The sequence below is a fragment of the Aulonocara stuartgranti genome (genome assembly GCF_965226115.1).
Source record: "Aulonocara stuartgranti genome assembly, chromosome: 4".
Taxonomy (NCBI): domain Eukaryota; kingdom Metazoa; phylum Chordata; class Actinopteri; order Cichliformes; family Cichlidae; genus Aulonocara; species Aulonocara stuartgranti.
Window position 1 is genome coordinate 37167966 of NC_138942.1, and position 21903 is coordinate 37189868.

General features: G+C 40.4%; 4 protein-coding genes and 1 long non-coding RNA gene across 5 annotated transcripts in view; 2 read left to right on the top strand and 3 right to left on the bottom strand.

The window, feature by feature from the left end:
* LOC309704923 (uncharacterized protein) overlaps positions 1-21903 on the top strand; it is a 535689-nt gene that overhangs the window by 67917 nt on the left and 445869 nt on the right. The window lies entirely within an intron of this gene.
* On the top strand, positions 279-2256 carry LOC309704998 (uncharacterized protein). The gene is made up of 2 exons (XM_082530591.1): positions 279-801; positions 1690-2256. Exons 1-2 carry the CDS (start codon positions 542-544, stop codon positions 1958-1960), a joined length of 531 nt encoding a protein of 176 aa, XP_082386717.1. The 5' UTR covers positions 279-541; the 3' UTR covers positions 1961-2256.
* Positions 2300-3815, bottom strand: LOC309705019. The gene is made up of 2 exons (XR_014276426.1): positions 3399-3815; positions 2300-2564 (listed from the first exon to the last, which is right to left on the bottom strand). It is a non-coding gene; the product is annotated as an uncharacterized lncRNA (long non-coding RNA).
* Positions 4324-16435, bottom strand: LOC309704950 (uncharacterized protein). The gene is made up of 11 exons (XM_082530471.1): positions 16302-16435; positions 16152-16213; positions 15772-15886; positions 15476-15537; positions 14807-14909; positions 13009-13073; positions 9938-11924; positions 9797-9856; positions 7563-7643; positions 6910-6975; positions 4324-6594 (listed from the first exon to the last, which is right to left on the bottom strand). The coding sequence occupies exons 6-11, from the start codon at positions 13015-13017 to the stop codon at positions 6368-6370; spliced, it is 2430 nt and encodes an 809-aa protein (XP_082386597.1). The 5' UTR covers positions 13018-13073; positions 14807-14909; positions 15476-15537; positions 15772-15886; positions 16152-16213; positions 16302-16435; the 3' UTR covers positions 4324-6367.
* The window catches only part of LOC309704995 (N-lysine methyltransferase KMT5A-like), a 5673-nt gene continuing 1168 nt past the window's right edge, over positions 17399-21903 (bottom strand). The window contains exons 2-6 of the mRNA XM_082530586.1: positions 21163-21271; positions 20710-20872; positions 18761-18953; positions 17899-17995; positions 17399-17483 (exon numbers count right to left, since the gene is read on the bottom strand). Of these exons, the coding sequence (XP_082386712.1) occupies positions 17428-17483; positions 17899-17995; positions 18761-18953; positions 20710-20872; positions 21163-21265 (612 nt within the window). The 5' untranslated portion in view covers positions 21266-21271 and the 3' untranslated portion in view covers positions 17399-17427. The remainder of the gene's footprint in view (positions 17484-17898; positions 17996-18760; positions 18954-20709; positions 20873-21162; positions 21272-21903) is intronic.

The window sequence follows — 21903 nt, forward strand, 5'->3', positions numbered from 1 at the left end:
CACTCCAGGGCAACGCTGCTGGAACTTTGACTCATTGAGAAATGTTTCCCTGCTTGCATCAAGCCCGGCTGGTGTCCCCTGAGATCCATATCCCACCCTGATTGGTGGGTTAATTCAGCTCCGCCCACAACACTGTAAAGTGTCATACATTATCAAACTAACATTACATTTTCATATTAAGGTGGGGCCAAAAACTATCGTCCGGCAGGCCGCAATTGGCCCGCGGGCCGCGAGTTTGAGACCCCTGGTGTAGGAGGACACCTACTCTGTGTCTGGTTAAGTATAAGAGCCCTTTGTAACGGTGTGTTCACACCGAACGCGATGGACGCGAATAAAACGCCCCAAACGCCCCTAATTTGACGCGTGTACATTCGCGTCTCAACGCGTGTCCAAGAAAAATCCATCGCGCGTCAAAATATGATATTTTGACGCGCGTGAACCGGAAATGTGGGAGGAATGTGGGAGGGAGTTGTGCCAGACCGGTATCTTTGCAAGATGGCAGCTATCGAGCTAGCGCTTGAAGAGAGAGTCTCCCTTCTCTATGTACTGTGGAGAGCAGAGCAGCAGCGTAAAAGACGTCCTCGCCGTACCTGGGTCCATCAGGTCCTCCAGAGGCATGAGCAGTTTGGTGAGTTTCACCACTTGCTCCAGGAGCTGCGCCTGGATGACGGCCGATTCCAGCGCTATCACCGTCGGCCAGTTTGAGGACCTGCTTTCCCTCGTCGGTCCCAGCATCGCCCGCCTAGACACCAACTACAGGCGCTCAATCCCACCTGCAGAGCGCCTGTCCGTCTGCCTGAGGTTAGTAAAACTATTTAATACGGTAGTCCTTTATTGATACCTGTGCTAATATGCTAATCCATCCAGTTATACACTGCTAACATGGATGTGCTATGCTAACAGTGAATGCTGTCGGTGTTTACTGAAAGCAAACTGTGGTACAGAGACGACTCTTTATAATATTTCTAGTGATACTCAGAAGGTCTCATCAAGCCCCGATTTAATTCGATTTATGCTGTTATCAGTGTTTGCATGATAGCATGGCTGTGGTGTCCTATCAATGTATGCGCTCGGTGTTTGCTGATATCAAACTGTAGCATTAGCACCACTGAGTTAACCTTTGTAGTGATACTCACTCCTTTTTATTTAGACCTGGTTTAATTCTGGGATAGTTGAATATTTGTATATAATCCCTGCAGCTGTCAGACTCTATAGCAGGGGTCACAGCCTTTATTAAAACAGAGTTAGATAAAACTGTGAACAGTTTGGTTCATCTCTAGTTACATGGTTCTATCTTGATAAGCTGTCTTATCACAGATTAATTTTTCAAAAATATTAATGATTTAAGCAAGGAAAGGGCTACATGTCAACACACAACTCTTTATTTCTATTAATGTCTCACTTCATTCCTACCTGATTGACATGTTTAGGAATTATGAGTGATTGGCTCACTGTAGTTGTGAAAGTTGCTACCAATCAAATTATGATATGTTAAAGTTAAAATAAAACACAACTGTTTTAGATATTATCTAATATACATTTTGTAATTATCCTTATAATTACAAAAGGTTTTATGTAAGATTTAAGTTTTGTGATTTATATCTGACATCACAAAAGTATTTTGGAATTTGAATAATGTATTTTGTAACTGCAGTACACATAATACTGATTTTGAACAATTTTGTCCAGGTTCCTTGTCACCGGGGACTCCTTCAGGACCATCGCGTTCAGTTTCAGAGTCGGTGTGTCCACGGTGAGCCAGATCACCCCCCAGGCAGCGACGTCCATCTGGGACTGTCTAGCGGACGACTTCATGGCTGTGCCTTCACCTGGAGACTGGCGCTCCATCACAGAGGGATTCCAGGAGCGCTGGAACTTCCCTCTGTGCTGTGCAGCTCTGGATGGGAAGCACATCCAGACAAAGGCACCCCATATATCATATAGGAGACACACACATTGATATACACTAAATATTTATTTCATTTATTTTTTGTGGTGTCCAAATTGATGCACCTGCTTGATTTTGTTTAAACAATTATTGCACACTTTCTGTAAATCCAGTAAACTTCTTTTCACTTCTCAAATATCACTGTGTGTGTCTCCTGTATGATATTTAACTGACATTTTTTATTGTAACAACCAACGATTTATACAGGAAAATAATGTCTATTAACAAGGTTGCCCAAACTTCTGCATCCCACTGTATCAGTATATTTTGTCATTAGTATAATATGAAATAAATTCTACATGTGTCAAGTCGTGTGCCAACATTTGCTGTGTAGTAGAACTGAGACATCAGTCATTATAAACATTTATTTGAAATAATATTAAAAGTCTCAAACAGAAAAACATTAAACATAAATATATAAAATATAAGAATTTACAGAGAGACAGGAATAAAAAGGACCAGCTGCTCTCCAGAGCAGGAACAAGGCTGAGGAGGAAATGCTCCATTGGAGACTGGTGTGGCCTCTTCAGGGACTCCAGGATGGCCAGCTCCACCGCCGATGGACCGTCCTGGGACCCGTCCCTCATCTGCCTCGGAGCCGTCCTCCTCTGTGGGCCTGTAAAACAGCACAAAACACAAAGAAATGAGAAGGCTGCTACTAGATTTTAATTTCAACATTGAAAAAAAAAAAAACAATAACAGGATATAATCAGATTGGTTGTAGATATTTAGTAAAGGTGATCACAAGGGAATCCCACCGACTAAAAAGGTATCAGTGCTTGCTGTACATATCTGTGGGTGCAGCAGCAGGAGCTCAGGGACTGGGGATGCTCTGCTGCAGAATCAGTTGGTTCTATCAATACAGTATTAAATGTTAACAGGTTGGATATAATAATCGTAGCGTAGACAGTGGTCCCCCATTTATTGCAGGGGTTCTCAGAATAACTAGCCCCTGGTCACAGTTCTCACAATTGATTCTCAAAGTGCAAACCTTTGTAGATTGCAAAACGTAAAAGTATTATTATGCCGCGGTTTGTCTTCATCTGCCCGCCACTTTCGTGCGCCTTTTTCCCTCACGGTGCAGGTGTCTATTTCCGAATGAGGCTCATAGTTATGGGTGTTTTTGTGCTGTTTTTTCTATTGGACGCGATGGTTATCAAAACCAAACGTGATAAATTTGGCAAGCGCAGGAGATTTGTCAATCAGGCTGCAGAATGCAATGCTGTACTGTGCAATAAAAAATCAGCGAAAAAGCAAAGCAGTGACGGATGAACAGCGGGACCACTGTGTGCTGTTTATTAATAAACAATAAAATATATTCCTAAATGACAACATGCATAAAAGCAGAACGGTATTTGTACGTCAGTGGGAAAATAGCGGTGGCTTGCTAGCTTTTGTGCGGCTTCCCCGGGTCAGTGAAAACTTTCAAAAGAGAAATGAATGAACTTACCAGGTTGCCCGATCTCTTCACATATCTTCCTCCAAGCTCGGTCCTTTTTATTCCTGTCTCGGTACTGAAAGCAGCTGGTGTTGTACAGCTCCGAGTTGTTTGCTACCGCATTGATTAGCCTTCCCCTCCATTGAAGTATGAAAGGCTTTGGCTGGATCTGCCCCTTTGACCTAGGTAACAGCCACGTCACCAGGCTCCTGATTGGTTGTCGCGGCGCGATTTGACGCTGGAGTTCAGATTTTTCCAACTCGAGCGGTAGACGCGAAACGCGCGTATGCACAAAATGCAACACAAAAACTCACGCGCGTGGTTTTATTCGCGAGTCAAACGCGCCAGACGCGCTACACTGACGCGCGTTTCACGCGTTTTCGCGACGCAAATCTGCTTCCGAATTTTCGCGGGACCCGCAATCGCGCGTCATCGTGCCTTTCCATTGACTTTACATGTAAACCTGACGCTCTATTCGCGTCCATCGCGTTCGGTGTGAACACACCGTTAGGGGGACCGCTGGACTCTTAGCACCAGCTTTGGGGTCACAGGGTCACATCTGGAACACACACACACAGACACACACACACACACACACACACAGACACACACACACACACAGACACGCACGCACACACACACAGACACGCACGCACACACACACACACACACAGACACACACACACAGACACAGAGACACACAGACACACACACACACACACACAGAGACACACAGACACACACAGACACACACACAGACACACACACACACAGAGACACACAGACACACACAGACACACACACAGACACACACACACACAGAGACACACAGACACACAGACACACACACACAGACACAGACACACACACACAGACACAGAGACACACAGACACACAGACACACACACACACACACAGACACAGACACACACACAGACACAGACACAGACACACACAGACACAGACACAGACACACACACACACAGACACACACACACACACACACACACACACACACACACACACACACAGACACACACACACACACACACAGAGACACACAGACACACAGACACACACACAGACACACACACACACACACAGACACACACACACACACAGAGACACACAGACACACACAGACACACACACACACACACACACAGAGACACACACACACACACACACACACACAGACACACACACAGACAGACACACACACACACACACACACACACACAGACAGACAGACACACACACACACACACAGACACACACACACACACACAGACACACACACAGACAGACACACACAGACACACACACACACACACACACACACACACACACAGACACAGACACACACACACACACACACACAGACACACACACAGACACAGACACACACACAGACACACACACACACACACAGACACACACACACATACCCGTTTCTTGGGTTAGAGGGACAATTTCTGAAATTTTTGGCAAATCAGACTGGACATAGGGCTATGGGGACACCGGGTTCCAGAGGTGCTAGAGCTACAATATGCATATCAAAAATCATGAAAAAAATCAGCAAACCTATACACAACTTAAAATTTAAACATTTTCTTTGCTCGACTGAGATATAAAAAAGGCTATTTTTTCAGACATTCTGGTGGTTTGTAGAGACTTTTCTGTAGCTCGGTCTATAAGGACAGTCTGGTGTACAAGGTCAGTGATGTCATCATACATATACACAAAGTATAGTCTGTTCTGAAGGGACACATGGTGTGTAAAGCCAGTCTACTGTACACACACACAGTGAGTAAATCTGGTTTAAAAGGACACATGGTGTGTAAAGCCAGTTCACTGTACACACACACACTGAGTTAATCTGGTTTAAAAGGACACATGGTGTGTAAAGCCAGTTCACTGTACATATACTCACACATGCACTAAGTATAACCTTCTTAGAAAAGAACGTGTATTATAAGACTGTGACTGATACATCATTATAGTAAAATTGAATAAATTTGCTTAGGCTGCTGCCCCTGCGACCTGGCCTCGGATAAGCGGTTGAAGATGGATGGATGGATGAATAAATTAAAAAATAATAAAAAGACTATATTTTGGTTTTCTCTGATGAGCATTACAATCTGACATACAAGCTTACATAAAACACCACAGATCATATCTGTTGTGATCTACTAACAGGTGGTCAAAGTGTCATTAAAACAACTAGAAGCATAATAATAATAATAATAATAATAATAATAATAATAATAATAATAATAATAATAATGGATTGGATTTATATAGCGCTTTTCTAGGCACCCAAAGCGCTTTACAATTCCACTATTCATTCACTCTCACATTCATACACTGGTGGAGGCAGCTACGGTTGTAGCCACAGCTGCCCTGGGACAGACTGACAGAAGCGAGGCTGCCATATCGCGCCATCGGCCCCTCTGGCCAACACCAGTAGGCAAGTAGGGTAAAGTGTCTTGCCCAAGGACACAACGACCAGGACAGAGAGCCCAGGGATCGAACCGGTGACCATAACACAACAGTGCTTGCATCAACTAGAACAAACTATGTATTATAGAGTTTTTCATTGTCCTGAAGAAACTGGCACTGAGTGGCTGACCAATAAAACAGCACCTTTGCACACCAGGGGTGAGTCGGGCTGACACCATGACTTATACATAAGACTTATATCAACACACAACACATTTGTTGAATTACTGAATTATATTTAATATAACCAACTCAATAATCAATTCCTTAAAAGGACAGCATTGTAACAATTATTGAAGGAAAATAAAAGTGAATCCTGGCATTAAAAGACTCAGGCTAACCACACATCAAAACAAAACACTGCCTGTGAGCACAGTGAAGTCAACTACATACTTTTTGAACGGAGAACACTAACCTTGAAATCAGGCCCAGAAAGGTAAAGGCTCAGACTGTCAAAAAGTGCATTTAGTGTTTAACATTTATTTTTTTTTTTTAAAGGCCAGTCCTCTGTTGCGCACAAAATCTCGAATGTTTTGAATAGATCTCGTCTCCAAGATAGGTTGTTCCTTTTCTTTGCACTTCAGACACTGCTGGTTGGTGACAGTGATACCGTTTTCAATAAAAGGCTTCATATGTTTCATCACCGCTCCTATCTCCTCCTCAGACCATGGTCTCTTCACACACCGCCTTGATGAAACACATAAACCTGTTCAATAAAACAAAACAAATTTGAAGTTTAAAAAGATCATGTGAGATGCACTTGTAGGTAGAGATGGTGTTCAAAACTGTGAAAACAAGCTGGTACTTGTCTAAACAAATTGTGTGTGATAATAAATAGACTGTAGACCTGATAAAATTTAAAGTTTGATTGTTTTCATTAACATGATAGTTCATCACACTGCTTGGTAAGCACAAAATACATTCAGCTTCTTTATATGTTATATAATGTCTAACCACATGATGTTGGTGTTGACTGCACATAGTGCCTAGTGATGGACATGGCATCTGATTTATATCATACCTTTAGTAACTGAGTCAGGGACAGGAGGTGAACCAGAAGTCACACAGGCATCATTCCCCTGGTCATCTAAAAAATATTGCACAGTATAAATGTATGGGCTTAAAGAGGCTTTCTGCCTACCAATCAAACACCATGAGCACAGAGGGGACAATGACAGCCAGTTCTATTATACTAACTATACACATGGCAATGCTGCTGAACTGGATGAAGTCAACAATACCTTGGGTAATAAGTTTACTGGGAAATGATGTAGATTTTGCACAGGCCAAATTTTGCTTGGCCAAAACTGATGAAGCATCAAAATACTAGTCATAAAGCATTAGTGTCACAATTAGGAATGGAACAACTAACAATCGACCATGTAAAAATGTACTGATGGTTAGTAATATTGTTCTATTCACAATCCCAGGTTATCGTAATCAGCATAGTAGTGTTAATAGTAAAGTCTGATTTCATTTTTAATGCAATGAAAAACAGAGATGCAAGTGGCATTAATGAAACAAGAGAGCATCGTTATCATACGTGATGTGCGCTGTTAAAATACGTTACTGCACATTTCACTGGATTTGTCTCTGAACAGGACTAACTCACAGATCCCAGCTCATTACCTAAGATATGTTGGGCAAACTTTGAGTACAGCATTGAAAATGTACCTTGAGCTGCAGTCTCGGAGAAGTGAGGCAAATCAGAAGTCACAGAAGTTAATATTTCTTCATTGTCATTGATAGATTTTTCTAGCAAAAAAATAAAAAAATTTTTTATTTTATTTACACACATATAATATATATACACATATATACACACACACACACATATATATATATATATATGTATGTGTATATATACACACACATACATATATATACACACACATATATATACACACACACATACATATATATATATATATATATATATATATATATATATATATATATATATATATATATATATATATATATATATATATATATATATATATATATATATGAATGAATGAGGAAAGTGAGTATTTGAACACCCTGCTATTTTGCGAGTTCTCCCACTTAGAAATCATGGAAGGGTCTGAACTTTTCATCATAGCTACATGTCCACTGTGAGAGACATAATCTAAAATAAAATTCCGGAAATCACATTGTATGATTTTATAACAAGTTTTTTGTATATTTCTTTGTAAAATAAGTATTTGAACACTTGAGTCAAACTATATTAATATTGCCTTTGTTAACAATTACAGCAGCCAAACAGTTCCTGTAGTTCTTCACCAGGTTTGCACACATTGCAGAAGGTCTTTTGACCCACTCCTCCACACAGATCTTCTGTAGATCTGTCATGTTTTGGGCCAACACAGACTTTTAACTCCATCCACAGATTTTCTATTGGCCTGAGGTCTGGAGACTAGTGAGGCCACTCCAGAACCTTGAAATGCCTCTTACGGAGCCACTCCTTGGTTTTCTTGGCTGAGTGCTTCAGGTCTTTGTCTTGTTGAAAGACCCAGCCAGAACCCATCTTCAATGCTCTGACTGAGGGAAGGACGTTTTGGCCCAAAATCTCACAATCCATGTCCCTGTTTATCTTCTCCTTAATACAGTGCAGTGGTCCTGTCCCCCGTGCAGAAAAACAGCCCAGAGCATGATGTTTCCACCCTCATGCTTCACTGTAGGATGGTATTATTGGGATGAGACTCATCCTTCTTCTTCCTCCAAACCCCAACAATGGAGTTTAGACCAAAAAGTTTTATTTTGGTCTCATCGGACCACAGGACTTTCTCCCATGACTCTGGATCATCCAGATGGTCCCTGGCAAACTTCAGACGGGCCTGGACATGGGTTGGCTTAAGAAGGGGAACCTTCAGTGTGATGAATGATTTTAAACCATGACGTCTCAGTGTATTACTGATAGTAGCCTTGCCAACGGTGGTCCCAGCTCTCTTCAGGTCATTGACCAGCTCGTCCCGTGTAGTTCTGGGCTGATTCTTCACCTTTCTTAGGATCACTGACACCCCACGAGCTGAGATCTTACGTGGGGCTCCAGTCCGAGGAAGACATTAGCCTCTTCCATTCAGGGGCGCCTGCAGGAGTCTTGCAGAGGGTACACACAGTCACCTGCACGCGCTCCATCGCGCACACGCACATGCGTGCACGCGCACTGTCGCGCACCGAGCTGCTTGGCAGTGTCTCTGGAGCCCTTTCCAGCTTTGTGAAGGTCTAAAGTTTTGTCTCTTGTGTCGTTGGACAGCTCTTTGGTTTTACTCATGTTGCTGCAACACTTTTGACAGATTGTGGGGTGCACATGTGTCTTTATGAAAGCTAACGGCATCAAACAGGTGCTGCTAAATTAGAATCATGAGCAGAGTGTAGTTGGACTGTTTAAAAGCAGAATAACAGGTCTTTGAGGGTCAGAAATCTGCATGATAAGCAAGTGTTCAAATACTTATTTTAAGCAGTAATATACAAAAATATTTTAATAAAATCATACATTGTGATTTCCGGAATTTTCTTTTAGATTCTGTCTCTCACAGTGGACATGTACCAACGCTGAAAATTTCAGATCCCTCCATGATTTCTAAGTAAATGGCCTGCATTTGTATAAATGGCCTGCATTTGTATAGCGCTTTTTCTAGTCCATAGGACCCCAAAGCGCTTTACACTACATTCAGTCATTCACCCATTCACACACACATTCACACACTGGCGATAGCAAGCTACAGTGGGAGAACATGCAAAATAGCAAATACTTACTTTCCTCACTGTAAATGGTATTAACTACACAGCAAAGTACAAACAGAACTGCAATAACATTATCTAAATATATAAAAATGTAAATTTTAAATATTTTATCAATACAACTACAAAGTCTATAACACAGAATACAATAATTTCAGTACCTCGCAATGTGGAAGCATCAGGGAGTTGCTGTGATCCAGTAGCCATCCCATCTATGTCATCTATAAAATTGAAAAAATGTTATTAGACCAACCATATTCACAAACACCAAGCCGATTTAACAACATATAAACCATGCATACCACCAATTTCATCCAGAGTTTTTCCTTGAATATCCTTCACAGTTCCCTTCTCCATGGCCATGAGCAACTTGGAGATCTTAGCCAGCTGAATTGTTGATTGGGGCAGTCGATAGTATTCTCTATGGACCCTAATGTCATGGCCGAGGAAATCGGCCAGCTGGTCTAGTTCATTATCTTTCAAGTTCATGACTTGGCTTATCGTGGCAATCTGTTTGCGAAGGTTAGTTGATCTGAGGTTCTGAGGATGTTCAGCTCCGCAAGCATCTGCAAACTGACCAAACTGCCCTCTGTAGTGACCATCACTACAAGGAATGGCGAAAAGGTACATATTGTTTTCAGATACCCCGCACTCTTTCCTCTTACTAACGAGGAGTGACAGGTTATCGGTCATATCAGAAGTCAGGATCACAGCCACCTTTCGTCCTTTTTTCCCCTTCAGTTCCACTCTGGCAAACTGTTGGCAAAGCCTTTTCTCAACTTCTGTAAGCCCAGAGCTGATGTCATCGTTTAGTTTGGACATGTCACGATCTTCAAAATTTTTGACAGTCATACGTGCTACTTCACCTTCCCTCCTCCTATTGAACAAAATCACTTGACAAAGGATCACCTTTGCTAGTGCTGCATAAGTTCCTGCTGTTGGGTTATCACCTAGTTTCTCCCTAGCTGATTCCACTTGCTGACCAAGATATAACTGCAGCTTCTGAACATCTCTGGTCAGTGGAAGGCTGTCGACCTTGTTGTATTTTGCCTCACTCAGGTTTGATAAGGCTGAATGGGAAACTAATTCAGACCACTTTGTTTCATGAAGTGTGTGAAACCTCCTGATTGAATCGATCGCCTCTTGATCCTCTTCCATGAGAGCACGACACATGATAATATCACTTATTTTTCTGAGAGAATGTCCAAGCTTCAGGGCCAAACTTGGGGCTTTGAATGTGCTGGTTTCAGTATCAAAACCTGAAACTCTCTTGACAGCATTAGTAAGAATAAAGAAGTTGGCTGGTTTTATTGCCTCTTCCATATTATGGATTCTTGTTGTGTGACGCAAAGTCACAAGTAATCTCCCAAGTTCCCTTACTTTCTGTCTTATATACTCATGCTTTGATCTGTCACTTCCATGCTTATTAAAAAGAGACTGAGCCAACTGCATAATATAATGATCATTCCTTATTGCACTAGACACATCATCCTTGTGCATCTTGCCCAGTACTGAGTAGAGTTCACTTGAAATTGGCTGAGACATTGTGGATTGAGTAGATGCTATACCAAAGACTCTATCTTTCAGCTTCTCTTCAGCATTATTCTCTGGTCTTAAAGCACATCTTTTCATATGCCGAGAAACTTCTTTTCTGGATATCATACCCTTACAGTATAAGCAGTACTCGTATGTCTCAGCGCTGCTGCTACTCTTTTTTGAGATCCTTTTCACTTTAAGACAACCTGATCCTGTGGTTTTAACAGCAGAGTTGTGCTTGAAGTTACCAAGGTTTCGTAACCTTTCAAGATGAACTTTTCTGTCCTTTGATGATTTGGGTAACTGAAGCACCTGGGCGACTTCAGCATTTTCATTTACATGCGTCTCCAGATGACGTGCAAATTTTGTTTGAGGTTTTCCACACACAAAACAAAAATTGACTGTGCTTTTGATTAATTTTGTTGACTTGGTTGGGGATTCATTTTGGCTAATATCCACAGTACTCTTTTCGCTACATGCATCTTTTGTTTTCTGCTGGCATGACTCTGAGCTGTCTGGTTCTTGGTCGGGATGAAGATCATCAGTAGTTTCAAGATCATTCAAAATGTGCTCAAAGTTGTTCTTAACATCCATGGTCTGTTCTTTTTCAGCAAAAGTAACGCATAAATCAGGCATGCTAGCAGCATGGGAGTTTTTTGATGGTCCAGGTAACTCAATAGACAACTCTGTTCCTGAGCTTTCTGAATCTGATGCAGAATTTGGGATGTATTCTTCATCAGATGAGACATCACCCTGTTCGTAGATACAGCATAGATTAAATAACAGAAATAAACATGGGAAGGATAAATGCTAAATTGTTCACGTCACAGAGCTCGGGACGTAAACCAAAGTCTCTAGATGTCTTAAAAGTACTAAGAAATACCTCCTGATTTAAAGAAGAAAATGTGCAGCAGATATGTATTTTGTGCAAGTATTTTGATTCTGCTTGATCAATTTGCAATCTGTGATCGATTCAGTACTTTTTTGATATTTGTCCCATTTCTAATATCCAATTTATATTTTTTGAACAATGACATTAACAAAAAAAACAAACACAAAACAAAAAAAACTAAGACACCAGCCCTAACCTGGTCCCGGAGCCCCTCCCACAATGACCCCCACAGATCAAAATTTGTAAAACCTTTGAGACTAGATTGTATGAAACTGTTTTTTTTTTTGTTTGTTTTTTTTACAAAGGATTATAATAAAATCTAAGTAATATTTTTACAATGTGTTTATTTCTGGCCTCTCTCACATAACTTCTACACTCTATCCAGTCCAAAATCTCTCTGCTTTCAATTCTCTATCTGAGACAACACTTACAAAACTGATTATCCTTATAATTTTGTGATGAAAGAAAAAGGAAGAGCAAGCAACATGTGGCAATCTTCACGAACTGCATCTACGTCAATATTAACTATATTATAATGAAGCCTGCGTAAATTCAACCTGGGAGAAACACCTGCACATCATCTCCATCATCATCATCATCATCTCAACTCCCTTCAGCTGCTCACTCTGGCGCAGCCAATCCGGAGCTCCCTCGCACCTATGCCTCCATTCAGCATCCGGGCATTTAAGCTCTTTCACCCATAGCTCGGCCTCTCAGCGTTTTCGCATCCCTCCACCACCCCTGCACCCCCATGCTTGCCCCCTGCCTCCATACCACCACCAGTGTCCAGACCCCAGGGGAAGACCTCCTACTTCAATCAGCAATGCTTTTATCAACAGTTTTCCCGCCGGGGTCTGACCGCCAAATATTTAATGTTCAATAAAGCATGTCTAATTCTTTCTCCGTATCTGAGTCTTTCCAGGTTGAATTTCACTGTACACTTACGTCGGACATATCCCAGTCTTCTGAAGATGTCTGGAGGCAGATCTTATGCCACACACAACGGCATTCTACAAATACAAAGAAACCACAGCATTAGACAACAACCGATGATTCATTAAGTTATAATTTAAAAAGTAGCGATCCCACACGTCACAAATTATATTCACTAAGACCACTAAATATAAACAAGCATAAAGTGAATTTAAAACCAACGCATAATTCAGAATAAAAAGCAGATTTTTTTTTTAAGTTTAAGACACATTTTAAACTTATGAATATGATATACTGAATCATCCTAATAATAAATTTTTTCATCAGATTTGAGATATAAAACATTGTTATTTTAAAAACAGACTAATTGACAGACAGACAGACAGACAGACAGACAGACATACATACGATCTAATGAGAAACAGAAAAGCTAAAATGTTTATCCTACATTAATTAATAAGGATTGAGATGAAAAGGACTTCTACTAAAAAGTCATTGAAAATGTGTAGAGACACCATCAAGCATTTGTATTGCAAATTGCCTGATTGATCTATTGGAATAGGTCTGGATTAATCAGACCCAGTACCTTATTGGGCTTCCTATATTGACATTGTAAGAAGTTTGCAAGTTTGATGCAATGTTTACTCAAAGGGTTTATTATCATCAAACATCATCTTCCAAGTTTGTGTGTATATGTGTAATTACAGAATGACAAACAGACTTGAGGGCAGTTTACTTCATACATGTTGATACTCTCTTAAATATAATTAAACATTTGTGCATTTTGCTTTATCTTTATATAACAGATCAAATCAGGAACTGTGGTTTTTGCATTGTAACATCACAAATAAGCTAAATCAGCATTGTCAGTACGCATGCACGGCGCGGCCGGGTCAGAGTACACCACTACCCACGATGTAAAGGCTGAATTATACTTCTCCGTCAGATATAGGCTTGGTTCTTTTAATACATCCATGGATATAGGCCTACGGGGAAGTGCTGTGCCAGGGTTGCCAGACGTCAGTGGCCAAACCCCGCACGAGCGTCTCCGGGCACCACAGAGGCTGATGGCTCCGAATATGAGGCTTTGAAAGTGAAAGTTTATTTGCAGCTGTTGATTCATTGTACCAACCTTCCCTCAGCTCTAAGGGATCTGGAATTGTCATCTGACAACTGTCAGTCTCGATCTCGAGCAGAGACTTATATCCAAGGTAGCATAGCCTCCCACTCCTGCTGTTTTGTTAAAACTATAGGGGCTTTTTGTAGTGAAAACGCCCAAGCGAGGGCCACGAATTCTTTCTTTCTCTTCCCAGCAGCACTGTATCCCCGTTTCGTACCAAATTCTTTTAAAACATTGACTTTAGGACGCTCAAAATATTCAATATCGCTATCACACGCGGCAGTGTTTACTGTTTACGATGCACGCTGGGTAGTCGTGACCCTTGACCCGGACCGGCATGCCTTGCGCGCGGTGAGATGCTTATTTAGCTTATATGAGCTTGATGTTGAAAGAGTGAAACAAAGATTTAAAGTTGTAAAGTTCAACAGTCTAATCAACAAAGAGTAAGAGGGCAATATACATTATTACAGTATGTTCTCTGTTCTCTGCCACACTAAGCAGACAAACTCAAATGCATGATATGTGATAGTATCTGCCATTACACTGTGTATCATTGCAATGGTTTGAATTGATAAAACTTTGAAGTGATTTTTTTTATTCTTTACATATGAAAATGTAGACCTGACTCATGGTAACTTATGGTATAGTGAAAAAATGCATTAATTAACACAAGATAAATAATACACTTACGCTTGCATCTTAGACCGTGCCATCTGATAGCTGTCAAAGGTGAATGGCATATCCCGCATTTGTCAAGTTTCACCGATTCAAATACCAGCCTATGAATTGTACACTGGAAAAAATTAAAAACATGAAATGAAACATAAAACATTGTTACCCAAATATTTTATGACGAATTAAAAATAATGTTTGACCATTTTACATATTTTCTACCAATCCTTCAGGAGAGATTGAAAGGGAGATAGGAGTTACTTTTTAGATAAAATAGTGAAGCATATCTATTCAATTCCTGAGATTTGTGAGTTAGAGAGAGGGGAATCTATTTAGATGAAGCAAAAGTAAAATACTAAGAAGCTAAAGTGACTGTGAGTAAAAGGTGCATGTATATGTCTGACACAGAAAAACCCAAGGTTTACAAGGACACTGGCCATCAGCCTCATAATGACATCCGAGCTCAAACTGATGCTTTCACTGTTTCACCTCCAGTGTGTGGCCACTCAGTAAAACACACTTGTTAAGGGGACACTGTGGTTAGAAAAGACCTCCTGTTCTAAATAGAGGACATTTCCACCACCGCTGCCAGATGTTTGCTAAAATACTCAAAATGGAGTTTCATGTAAACACCATAACACTTCTAACCATTGGTCAATTTTAAAACAAAGGTCAATTTCAACTCACCTCACAAGCAGAGTCGTTAGGCACAGCTCTGGATGATTGTGGCACCTCTTTCGATTTGCTCTCTGTACAAGGGAACACAAGGAGATTCAGTGCTTGACTTTCGTTAAGTCAAAAAAAACACATCTACGCATAACGCAATCAATTCACATCCCTGACTGTTACAATTCTACTCAAAATATCCATCAAGACACTATAGAATCATCAGAAATGTCCCAATACTGGCACATTTTTCATGCAGCAAACCTTCAGGCATGTCATGCATTGCCAGAAGTTAACAACATTTACTCAAAACTGACCACTGGTAAGTTCTTCTGAGAACGCTTGGGGTGACAACTCCTGATACTGGACACCAACTTCACCAATTAACTCTTTCAGAGAAGAAGTGCCACGCTGACCTCCAACAGAATGCACCTAAAAAGATGCAAAGATGAACAAGCATCAATGGTACAGTGTCCATCTGATCAAGAGGGACACTCTCAGTCAAACCTTAAAACACCCAAATGATGTTGAGAGGGAAATGCAATGTTAAATGATGACTACCTGTACTTACAATGGTTTAAAGACTGTACATGCAGTATAATTGTAATCAATTGATAAACATGATCTTTACAAACCACACTATTTACCAAACTACACATTGATACAATCTTTAGTAAACAGATGAATCCATGCTAACCTCATGCTCAGAGTTGTCTGCTGTAGGTCTAGATGACTGACACTCTGCTCTTAATTCTCTGTCTGTAGAAGAGAACACAAGACATGGAGGCATAGTGCTTTGCAAGACCCCAGGGTTTAACAGGTAGTGCTTACTCAAGCAGGGACTCACCTGTGAATGAGTCTGTAGAGATCACATGGTGCTCCACGTCATGGGCAATAGGCTCTGCAACACACTGTTGACCAGAAGGGATGCTTGCGATCTTTAGCTGGGTATGAAAAGTAGAACAAATATTGTAAACATCTGGCAGCTACAGTGGAAATGTATTTAATCCACTACAAGTGGTCTTTTCTAACCAGTGTCCCCTCAACCCGTGTGTTTTTCTGAGTATGCCAAACACTGGAGATGAAACAATGAAAGACTCAGTTTGAGCTCAGATGTCAGGACAGTGTTCTCACATACCTTGAGTTTGTCTGTGTCAGACACACACACATAGTTAAGCATTTTCTGTTTCACCTTCAGTTAAATACAGTTCTAACTCTCACCCTAACTGCAAGGAAACAGAGTGATTAACCCTTACCTAGTTAAGTGAAGCCAAAGTAAGACAATACTAAGAAGCTAAAGTGACTGTGAGTAAAAGGTGCATGTATATGTCTGACACAGAAAAACCCAAGGTTTACAAGGACACTGGCCATCAGCCTCATAATGACATCCGAGCTCAAACTGATGCTTTCACTGTTTCACCTCCAGTGTGTGGCCACTCAGTAAAACACACTTGTTAAGGGGACACTGTGGTTAGAAAAGACCTCCTGTTCTAAATAGAGGACATTTCCACCACCGCTGCCAGATGTTTGCTAAAATACTCAAAATGGAGTTTCATGTAAACACCATAACACTTCTAACCATTGGTCAATTTTAAAACAAAGGTCAATTTCAACTCACCTCGCAAGCAGAGTCGTTAGGCACAGCTCTGGATGATTGTGGCACCTCTTTCGATTTGCTCTCTGTACAAGGGAACACAAGGAGATTCAGTGCTTGACTTTCGTTAAGTCAAAAAAAACACATCTACGCATAACGCAATCAATTCACATCCTTGACTGTTACAATTCTACTCAAAATATCCATCAAGACACTATAGAATCATCAGAAATGTCCCAATACTGGCACATTTTTCATGCAGCAAACCTTCAGGCATGTCATGCATTGCCAGAAGTTAACAACATTTACTCAAAACTGACCACTGGTAAGTTCTTCTGAGAACGCTTGGGGTGACAACTCCTGATACTGGACACCAACTTCACCAATTAACTCTTTCAGAGAAGAAGTGCCACGCTGACCTCCAACAGAATGCACCTAAAAAGATGCAAAGATGAACAAGCATCAATGGTACAGTGTCCATCTGATCAAGAGGGACACTCTCAGTCAAACCTTAAAACACCCAAATGATGTTGAGAGGGAAATGCAATGTTAAATGATGACTACCTGTACTTACAATGATTTAAAGACTGCACATGCAGTATAATTGTAATCAATTGATAAACATGATCTTTACAAACCACACTATTTACCAAACTACACATTGATACAATCTTTAGTAAACAGATGAATCCATGCTAACCTCATGCTCAGAGTTGTCTGCTGTAGGTCTAGATGACTGACACTCTGCTCTTAATTCTCTGTCTGTAGAAGAGAACACAAGACATGGAGACATAGTGCTTTGCAAGACCCCAGGGTTTAACAGGTAGTGCTTACTCAAGCAGGGACTCACCTGTGAATGAGTCTGTAGAGATCACATGGTGCTCCACGTCATGGGCAATAGGCTCTGCAACACACTGTTGACCAGAAGGGATGCTTGCGATCTTTAGCTGGGTATGAAAAGTAGAACAAATATTGTAAACATCTGGCAGCTACAGTGGAAATGTATTTAATCCACTACAAGTGGTCTTTTCTAACCAGTGTCCCCTCAACCCGTGTGTTTTTCTGAGTATGCCAAACACTGGAGATGAAACAATGAAAGACTCAGTTTGAGCTCAGATGTCAGGACAGTGTTCTCACATACCTTGAGTTTGTCTGTGTCAGACACACACACATAGTTAAGCATTTTCTGTTTCACCTTCAGTTAAATACAGTTCTAACTCTCACCCTAACTGCAAGGAAACAGAGTGATTAACCCTTACCTAGTTAAGTGAAGCCAAAGTAAGACAATACTAAGAAGCTAAAGTGACTGTGAGTAAAAGGTGCATGTATATGTCTGACACAGAAAAACCCAAGGTTTACAAGGACACTGTCCATCAGCCTCATAATGACATCTGAGCTCAAACTGATGCTTTCACTGTTTCACCTCCAGTGTGTGGCCACTCAGTAAAACACACTTGTGGAGGGGACACAAAACAGATAAGCTTGCAATCATCACTTGGGAAAGTCATACAAATTCAAGATTTAGTTAAACCAGATTGAATACCACCAAGAGGACATTTAAATATTGTGACTAGGGCTGAAACAACTAATCGATTAATCGACAACTAATCGATTATTGAAATAATCGTTAGTTGCAGCCCTAATTGTGACATCTAGATATGTAGGTTTTAAACAACAATTCATAGGGGGAAATTTTTTTTTAAATGACCCACCTTTTTCCGCCAGGGCCATTCTTTCCCACCATAGTCATAAGTAATTTCACTTCCTGCCGCAATTTCCTTCAGTGCAAAAAGGCAGAGATGTGGCTTCCCTTCTGCTTCAATCAACTTCATTCTGCAATTTGGTGTCCTGTGTTCATCGTTTACTAGTCGCCCAAATGACCCATCTTCAAGTGCTCCATCAATACTGCAAATTTGGAAACATACATTAAACAAACATTTATAGTGACACGCCTATGAACTATACTATAATTTTTAAGCACCAACACAAACACAACATCCAATACAAGTTTAGTTGTTAAATGCATAGTTGATAAGTTAAAGAGGGTCCATCAGTCAAGGACGCGTTGCTTTCTGACTGAGATAAGTGTTTGCGCTTCTACTTGTGCTTAGAGCTTAAACGTGGTTTTGTTGTACTGTCGCGCTGACCTTGTAGGTGTAGGTGTGGCTGTGGCTGTTACTCTTCTCTTCCTCCTCTTGCCCACTACCTGCTCTGTGCTGCTGCTTGCGCGTGGCCACTGATTAGACCTTGTGCAATCTACAGCTAAGCGCAGCCTGGTGCGCACTGCTCCGCCAGGTGAGTTGAATTAGAGCAATCAAGGGCGGGCGTGCCTAGTAGACTTAAAATGCATGCAGCAGTCATTTGACCCGAGCGTGACATGCTGAGAGGACAGCAAACCAAGCACAATCCACTTTGAGGAAGACTTTGAGTTAGACGGGCTATCGGTAAGCTTGGACTCATATTTGCTGCTTATGTTTGGGAACTATGGAAGCTCAATTGTGGAAATGTATTTATGCTTTGGGAAATAGTTACTGCATTTAAGTTTAAAAAATTATATTGATATTAAAATAAATGTTTAAGTTTGAATAAACTGTTTATGTAGATAGTGTTTCCCACACTTATGTTAATTAATACTAAAAGCAATTACCCCAAATCCTTGGTTAAATCTTAAAACTAGTGTAAATATGTTTGGTTTAATTTAAGGAAAATAATTCTTTGTAAAAGAAAATCCTTGGTTAAAGTCTTTATTAAAATATTTGTAAACTCTAAAATGTATACTTTAAAAATGTAATTGTTACAGAAAGTGTAAAAAATGCAAGGTAGACCACAGTTTATTTCATCTTTGTTGTTTGAAATTACTCACCTCTGATTCAAAAACTAATGAATGTAAAACTAAAACTAGGATAAATGATAGTTTAGACAAAAGTGGCTTTACTGAAGTGTATATTTTTGTTATTTCATTTGTCTTCTGTATAATGCATTTAATTTATCTGAATGATTAATGAAATGTTCTTTATTTTTTGTGTTGAAAGGTTTTTCACCTATCCATCAAGCCATCCATCTACCTACCTCACAGACAGAGAACACTTGACATGTACTATTTTGGCATTGTACATATTATACAGTAATTTTGGACACAGTATAACAGTGCACGAGTCTCCGTGTCCACATGTGCCAAATGCGCACAGACACAGGGCCGCTCATTCAGCCCTGGCCATTTGAATTTTCTCTTATTATTTTCTCTATCTCTATATTATATTTTAAATCTTCACAGCAGCGTGAGCACACTGTCTTAGCTGTAAAATGTAGGCTTATATTATTACCCCTCTAACCCCGTACATTACGCCTGTGAGTGTGTATTAGAGAAGGCACACACAGGCTGAATACGGGGACTAACGGGCCCTCAGCATATGTGGGAGTCCCGTCAGTCCCCAGTACTGCGAGTTCCCGGGGACCACAGGGTCACCGGGAAATGACGGAGCCTCAGTAAGAATGAGATCCTGCTATTCCACGGGTCCGTCACTCCCCCTTCTATAGATTCTGGGGACTGACGGGGCCGGGTACTAGAGGTAAGGACTCGTTAAAGAGCAATATGAGATGTTTGCTTCAGAAATCCTGACCTTGCAATAGAAATGTAAACATTCAGTCATTTTGAATTTACCACAAAGTCTTCTGCTTCCATATGAATTCAAACATGAAGACTGAACATGCGCTGGGGTACAGGTTACGTCTGTGTTCAGCTTCAGTTGCATCAATAAGCTCCCCTCTATACTCGACCACGAAGTCTCCTTGTTTGAAATTGGCTAAAGTGAAGATGCCACGACCTGAAGACACAACCATATTAGAGACACAGGCGTGGCAGCACTGCAAATAATCAATTCATTAAATATGTATATCTGTAAATTGCAAGTATGCAATGTTGTGCTTTTTTTCAATTCTACATATATAATAAAGAAAACATGTCCAAGTGCAGAAAACATAAATAGCCAGGCTCGCTAATAACTAAATTATTATTAAAATACCTTAGATTTTAATTTATATTGATGTTTGTACAGGTCACCACTGGTGATGTGTAACCCCTCAGTCTAGCCTGCAGTGTGTCAAAGTCACTCACCTTTAACTGAATTAATAAATTTGATTTCTAACATTGAATTCTTGTCTCTTCTTGCAAGGATGTGATTAATGGCATCCTGAAGGGGAGTGGTTCTCCGTGACATGATTTGCTAAGGAAATCAAGATAAAAATGTAAACAACATCAAAACTTCAAGCCTTTATGCTTACAAGGGCATTAGTAAAGCTGAATGAGAAGCACCCCCCCCCATGTTAGCGTATTATTAGTTTAAGGTTATTTTAGTTTGGTGATGAGTGCTGGAGGGATTCTGATTAACAGATAAATGGATGGGGGCGAGGCTGTATTTGTGCAGATTAACTTGACTGTGTTCCACCTGTGTTGATTAAGTCAAGTTTCTGACATGCTCCACCCAATTTTTCTTATTTCACTAATAGCATGGATACTGAAACTGTTTCAATTGAGTTCTATGCTTTCATTACATTCACATAACAGACACAGACAAGGCTGATGTCTGAGTTGTTTTAACAGAAAGCATGCACTTGCAGATATTAAAGATACTTAAATGTCCTAATTTAACTAAAGCCTAACTCTGACTTAGCCTAAACCTGTCTGTCAAACTAAGCTTTAGATCTCTCAGGAATCATGTGCTTCATCAACACAACTATAAGAGCAAAACAAATGTTGTTTTTTTTTTACAATATTTTATAAACAAATGTGTGCAGAGTGACACCAATACTGTCTCAATTTAATTTCATAAATCTACAAGAGTTTATTTGTATTTGC